The sequence below is a fragment of the Brienomyrus brachyistius genome, chromosome 22 (genome assembly GCF_023856365.1).
Source record: "Brienomyrus brachyistius isolate T26 chromosome 22, BBRACH_0.4, whole genome shotgun sequence".
Lineage (NCBI taxonomy): Eukaryota > Metazoa > Chordata > Actinopteri > Osteoglossiformes > Mormyridae > Brienomyrus > Brienomyrus brachyistius.
This window is the reverse complement of record NC_064554.1, coordinates 1,629,990-1,636,970: the sequence shown is the minus strand read 5'-3', so window position 1 is coordinate 1,636,970 and position 6,981 is coordinate 1,629,990. Positions and strand designations below refer to the sequence as shown.

At 46.1% G+C, this 6,981-nt stretch overlaps 1 protein-coding gene across 2 annotated transcripts; it reads right to left on the bottom strand.

Annotated features, from left to right (window-relative positions):
• Positions 1-4,057: 4,057 nt before the first annotated feature.
• On the bottom strand, positions 4,058-6,710 carry LOC125717873 (suppressor of cytokine signaling 3-like). Of its 2 annotated transcripts, none has more exons than XM_048991228.1 (2): positions 6,556-6,710; positions 4,058-5,882 (listed from the first exon to the last, which is right to left on the bottom strand). In XM_048991228.1, the coding sequence occupies exon 2, from the start codon at positions 5,720-5,722 to the stop codon at positions 5,093-5,095; it is 630 nt and encodes a 209-aa protein (XP_048847185.1). In that variant the 5' UTR covers positions 5,723-5,882; positions 6,556-6,710; the 3' UTR covers positions 4,058-5,092. The 2 variants fall into 2 exon arrangements, with proteins under 2 accessions (XP_048847185.1, XP_048847186.1); XM_048991229.1 differs by having other exon boundaries at positions 6,578-6,706.
• Positions 6,711-6,981: the final 271 nt, after the last annotated feature.

Sequence of the window (6,981 nt, the reverse complement as noted above, 5' to 3'; positions counted from 1 at the left end):
GTTCGTCGACTGTACAGAGGAGCTGTGGCTGTTGCCACGGCAACACCCACTTGTGGAAACAATGGGAGGTGTTCTGTGGCCCCTTTCACATTTGGTCACTCAGACTGTTCTGTTTCCCAAAAGATCGGCAAATTTGACGTTGCGAAACAAAAAATAAATAACCCAGCATGACTGGAACCTGCTGGAACCTGGCTTCTTCTCAAGCTCAGCTGCTCAGAGCACTTCTCATCAACCAATTCTAATTAGTTGCTCCAAATAAGCCAAATTTTCACCTGTTAGGGTGGAGACCCTGAGATACCTATAATATAATGTGCCAAGTAATAAACAATAGGCAGTTATTTAACCTCAGTAGAAGAGCCATCATATTTGTGAAATGCTTGAAAACAGCTCTGTAATGTTGCAGTTTCTGTAATGTCGTGTGTAAACAAACGTGCCGGAAATTGGAAAGTAGTGATCTGCCCGCCATCTGGTCATGTGACACACTCGTAATGGCAATTTGTAGTGACAGTTGACCTGCACGTTCCCCTCTAAATTGATGGTGTGGCTCTGGATATGATGGCCCCCGTCCCCCAGAATCACTGTGGTCAGCCTAGTAATTATCCTAGTATGGGTAAGATTTATATCGGAACTTCACACTTGACTGAATAAGTATTTCACAGGTCAGGGCACAACACCTGTACTCGATTAATACTATCCATTTGGTTATTTTAAGCTTCACTGTACTCTCTAAAATCTCCACCTCCTTTTTGTCTTAGGTCACACACACGCCCAGAGAGAGAAAAAAATATATTTCATATTTAGAAGTTCAACTGAAGTAACACTCCATGAAATCAGATAAGGACGTTAGTGTATGAGCTTTCCTCAGAAGAGCTTTGGTTAGAGGCTATGTCTGAAGCCACTTCCATGGAAACACAGCTCAGGGGAGGCGGGGCTACCCTTTCTGTCAGCCGCAGAGAATTCGCGGGTGGGCGGGCAGGCGAATGGACTGGCACTGGTTGGACAGCAGGTCACATCAGCCTTTGTGCACCATCCTATATATTAAAACTATTTCTTCAGCTCCTGATTCTCAAATATATGCACAAAGGGTGTCGTTAATGCAACCTTTAAGATATTTGAACCATTTTAATATTATCAAGTCAATGGTGTGCAGAAGCAATGTAAATAAACTGCAAGCACTCGAAAGTAAAAATTCTGGGATTTCCATTCACTGGTTTGTGGCTGAGTTGTCATAGAATTTTCAACTCATTATTTTATTGGACATCACAGAAAACATCCACATTCAGCATGTTATTTTAAAAAATACTTTTATTGAGTAAGAGTCACATGGTACGTACACACAGAAATTTTCACAAAACGACCTATTTTTCAAACTCTTCAGGGTACATGTCCTTCATAAAGGGACAGTACAGAAATAAATACAGCTCAGGGTATCCTGAAAGCAGAAGGTGCTCCTGTCGCTGTGCATGTCTGTGATCCTGGGAGATCCCGGTCTGGAGTATCAGTCCAATCTTTGACCTCCTGGTCACACAAAAGAAACAATTTTCAAAATAAAAGTTCCCAGTGACCACCATGACAGCCCAGCTGACCCTGAGAAGCCGGCACCTTCAAAGTTTTTTATCGCTAGATAACAGAGTGCAGTGCACACCCATATTCAACACACTGTGATAAATGCCAGGCTTCCCAGCACAGTTGGCACGCTGCCATCTTCACGCCAAACATCTGCCTTGGAAAGCAATGTACTTTCGGGATGTGATCCTCCCCTCCCCACTGCCCCCCCCCCATCTGCATTTCACAGCAACTATACAGCAAAACCACCTGCACAAATAATAAACAGCTGGGAATCTCATTCTGAGGGAAACAAGAAAATTGGCAGAAACCTGGAAATGGGGATCTAAATCAGTACAGGCACAGATAGTGTGCAATGCTGTACCAGAGCTTGCACAGACACACACACACACACACACACACACAGACCTTGATCCAAGGTACATTGAAAGGTTGCTGCATTTCATTCCTGTTAGATCTACCATAATAATAAAAGAATTATGAAGTCACTGACCAACACAGGAGCTGAGTATGCCTTGCACGCTTCACTGACACTGGAAGGCTAAGCAGGCTGGAGAATGGGGGGGGGGGGGGGGTACTGATTTTTTGAGCTCTCCCAGGCAGAATGCATCTGAAAAACCATGCATCTAAAAGCGAGGTTTGTGGGGACTAGAAGGTTCCCGAGCCACGTGGCCAAACACTAGCGAGTTCCCTGTGTGAAATGACCAAGGCGGCTGTTGGCGTCCAGTCAGTCTCCTGAGGTGACCCCCCCAGTCCCATGGCGGCGTCCCATCAGACGGGGGACCATGCAGGCATGAATGCACGTATTCCGAGCCAGACACCTAAGTGAAAGTACTACCTTGGCTTCCCCAAAAAAAGCATCACAGTGTCAAAGTGTCAGCAATGAGCCTTAACAGCTGCTATCAGAATATGTAAATGCCATTGACCTAATACCTCTCTAAGGGAAGCCTCCAAACTGGCCTGCGGAAGGAGCATGTTGCGATTCCCAGGCAACGCGAATGCAGGCCTCAGGAGTTACCGTGTGCATGTGCAAGACCCAAGTGCTCCGCTTTGCACTCTGTCTCTCGTCTCATTATTTCCTCATCCCACTTCTGTGGCCTCTCCAGTTTTCCTCCCAAGGATTCTGTTCGCCTCAGTTCTGCCTCTTTCCATAGTCAATCTTCAGAAAACATTGCCTTTTACTAGCTCTCTAACCATCACCATTCGAGTCCTGTCCATGGCGACCATTACCAACTGGGAATGTTGACGTTTGATGTCACAGACAGGAATTGAGGTGCCTATGCATGGGAACCGTACTGAAGAAAAAAGGCAGCTTTTCCTACACAGCCACTGATTTTAAGTCTCGTCTGGGGGTGCAGTAGCGGTGAGGGGGCTTATCGTCTGGTATAAAGTCCGGCTCCACACCGCTGCACTATTTGTTACCTAATCTTTAAATAAAAACACATTTTAGGTGCCGAGAATTGTGGAATGTGATATCCTGGTTGGGGGGGAGGGGGGGGGGGGTAGTGCTCTTTCTATAGAGCCTTTGTGTGACTGAGGTACCTTCCTTTCCACATGCGGAATACGGCACATTCCGTTCCTGGAACAACACACCTGCATGCTATCAGCATCGGCGCTCCAGCAACGACATTTGAAGGCTGTTATTTGTAATGGATTCCAACACGAAACTGATACCAGCTGCCCAACAGTACAAAATTGTCCCTTGTGTTTATCTGACTTTTTCATGGTTCTCATCAAATCTGTCGAATAACATATATAAATGTCAATTTCTTGACACATTCCTAACATCATTAACCCAGAATAATTGTCAGATTCATACTCTTCCAGACTGCTACATAAATCGAATCAAATAGCATCATGTGCATTTTGGAAGTTTCCATAGTTTTTGAAAGAATTTCACAAATGAGTAACAGAAGCAACTGTTACTTAATTAGAAGCTGTACGAAAAAAAAAAAAAAAAACCCACCACATGCATAGATTTAATTAAAGGCTCCTGGGGAATTCGCGCACACACACACACACGAGGTTATCGGGGGATTCACGCGCGTAATTGAAAAGTTATTACAGAATTCACAGACACACTGAATTAGAGATTTTGGGGGAATTCACATACAATTAGGGATTTGAGCAGGACAGATTATGGTTGGGTTTCTTGTGTTTTGCAGGCAAATATCTAGAATTTCTTTACAAAATGAATTTTGTGGAAAGATTTTCAGGTTACTTTAGTTGCTCCACAATCCCTCCCCCCTCAGCAATCAAAGTGCACATTGCTGTGAATGTTAATGAGGTATCGATTCCTAAGCATGTGCATGACCTGGATGGTAACATATGGGTCCAATGCTTTATGAACCTGAAATCAGGCAATAGCAGGGTTTGGAAATTTCTGTTCTTTTCTTAAAAGGGAGGAATAGAATTTTGAGTTTTTTTTTTTTTTTATACCACTCTTATGTTAAGGGATCTCAACTCAGCACACAAACCACACCAGACATACTTTTCACTTGGTAAAAAATAGGTCTTTAATATAAATTACTGAAAACGTCATAAATATAAATAATGTGCAAAGTTTTCATTTTGTTTCTTTCATATCTTCACGTGTAAAATGCCAGTCAGGTGGCCCCACATTTGAACACAGCTGGTGCATCTTTATAAAAGACAGAATAACATTTTTGTCCCTTCTGCGGACAGATCTCTCCCATCTGGACATGTTCTATAAAAGCCAGGTTAGGAGTCCTACTCGACGGGCAGACCTGTCACTCAATGGAGGAAGGTAACAGGTCTGCCTTATCCTGCAGAGACATCTTCAAAAGGTCCGTTTCTCCTGTGGTCACAGGATACAGTACTAGAGTCTGGACCAACTGGGGCCACAGAGTGCACCCATCAAGTGGACGAGCAGCCTTTTAAACCGCTGTGAAGAGGAACACTGCTTTCTGCTTCAGGGTGTGTTCAAGTCCCCACAGTACATGCTCAGGCATCACTGGCTGCATACTGCCAGAAGCCAGTGGACTTGCATGCAGCCCAGTCACACATTTATCCATGTGGCAGTTTTCTGGCACTGCGGCCGGGAAGCACGTCCCACGAGTGTCACGTTCCCAGTTGACCCACAGGTATCGCACTCACCCAGGAACCGAGTCCTCCCCTTTCTTGGCAGGAAATGGCGGAAGCACTAGTCATCACATACGGGAAGGTCGGCATTTCTTGCCCGGAGCACTGGCAAACCCGACATCTCACAAGGTGGAGATTGTCGCTTTTCACTCCCGAGGGATTAGCAGCAGAGTCCAACTTAATACACTGCAGAACCAGCTGCTCCCAAGAAGGCCCCGGGGGTGCTCTGCATCACCGGCCATACCCCGTCAGCCTCCATCCGCCCCTCCCCCATCACCTCATGGCTCCTGTCGCCTCAGACCCTCGGGGACGAGGCAGCCGGCTTTGGGCCCCAACGGTAAGTCCGTCGTGCAGGACCGACCAATCAGATCTTGAGAACCGCGTGGATAGAACAGCAGGACTTCCTGAGGGAAGACCAGGAAGACTAGATGGAGGAGTCATATTTCTCAAGGAATTCCTTGACTGGTCTGGGCAGCAGGTCCCTTTTGTCAGACATGTCCAGGTGGCCGTTGACAGCCTTGCGGCACAGGTGCTGTAGCGTGGACATGCTGGAGGATAGGGGCCGCAGAAGTTCCAGGGGGATCTTCTCACCGCCTGTGTGGATGAAGTAGATGCCACACGTCCCCCCTTTGCCGCCCGCCACCTTGGCAGGCATGTAGTGATGCACTAGCTTGAGTACGCAGTTGAAGTGTGGTGCCATGGACGAGCCCTTCGGGTCTGATTGCAGGAAGAAAGTGTCACCGTCAAATTGGATGCGCAGGTTCTTTGGGCCAGACGCAGTCTTGATGCTCAGGGCGAAGAAGTGGCGTTGGTCCGAACTGTCCCGCACCAAGAAGGTGCCCACAGGCTCCTCGCTGAGCAGACTATTGGCCTCCTTGCCACTTATGGCTCCCCAGTAGAAGCCACTCTCCTGTAGCTTGCAAACGGTGCTGATGATCAGCTGGTACTGCAGATGGGAGCTAAAGGTCTTGAAGTGGGAGTCACTGGCGAGCCTGGCACCGGCATCGAGCAGGGTGCTGGACATCATGAGCTCAAACTTACTTTGGGTTACCATGGCGCTGACTGCACACCCGAGCAGGCTGGCAAAGAGTTGGCACAGGTTCGACAACAGGGGTTAAACACCCTAGACAAGGCAGGTAAAGGTTCTCCAGCAGCGTTTCCCGTCAGCACATCTGGAACACTTTCGCTAGGATCTGAGGCAGCTGGGGAGAACACTGGAAAGAAAGAGAGAGAAAAAAAATTAGCTTCAGATGTCAGCTCACTTCAGAGCAGGAAAAGACTTGGCCGCCTTTTGTTTTGTATTCTTTAAAAAAAAGAAAAAAATGCATATGAATAAGAAAAATACATAAGAAATAGCATTTTCCCCCAAACATATCTGATTATTCGCAAACCTAAGTCACCCTGTCAGATACTGAAGTTTAGCAAAAGTCACTGGAAAACTAAGCTATCACTTGGGACTTTCACAGCCAGTTCATTAAATTAATAAGGCTAGGTACAGATTAACAGTTAAAGAGAGCCTCTAACTCTGAAAGTCATTTTCGGTAGAGGAGAGTCCCTGATAAGCGGACAGCCTTCCTGAGAAATCTACTTCACATCGAGTGCTTTTCAGCAAACTGACCCCTATTATTATTTAACCCAGTTCGGAGAACCATATCGCAGATCAGACACTACTCCACTGACAAAAAAAATGCAATACCCCAGTCCTTTGTTCAAGTCCTGCGAAAACGGCACCAAAAGCGAACAGAATACCTATCCAGGAATACAGTTCGACCAAACAAAAATAATGTAAAAGCGTGTTCCCATACTGCAAATTCAGCTCGCATTTCGTCTTTTCAGGCACCAAGCAGCCGACAATAACTAGTATTCCTAGCAACAGAAGACAATTACCTTGAGGTCGTGTGCGGCTTACTTTTTTTCTCGTTGCTTTCCTTTAATCAGTGTGATTTCAGCGTGTTTAATGCTCTAATCCACAACTCAGCCACCGCTTGCGAGCAGAGTCTGTCGAATCGCAGCGCCCTTTGCCACCACCGTATTTATAGTCTGCGGAGCTCCGCCCTTGCTGCTTTTCCAGTAACATGCGACTTCACTAACATCGCTTCTGGTAACGGCAGTGTAATCGGGTTTTATGAACACACACTCACATGCATGCACACGCCTAGAAGCAATCGTGATTTTTTTCCCCGTCTTTCTTCCTTTAGGAGGCCATTCCTGGTAGTCGTGAAAGAGGAATAGTGACTGTTTTTTTTCTCGTATATCAAATGGCATAACAAAAACAATTAAGTTTCGCATGACAGATAGATGTTCTAAAAATGC

What these genes read in the sequence shown, in the direction of transcription:
- LOC125717873 (XM_048991228.1), bottom strand. Translation starts at nt 5,722, where the DNA reads ATGGTAACCCAAAGTAAGTTTGAGCTCATGATGTCCAGCACCCTGCTC.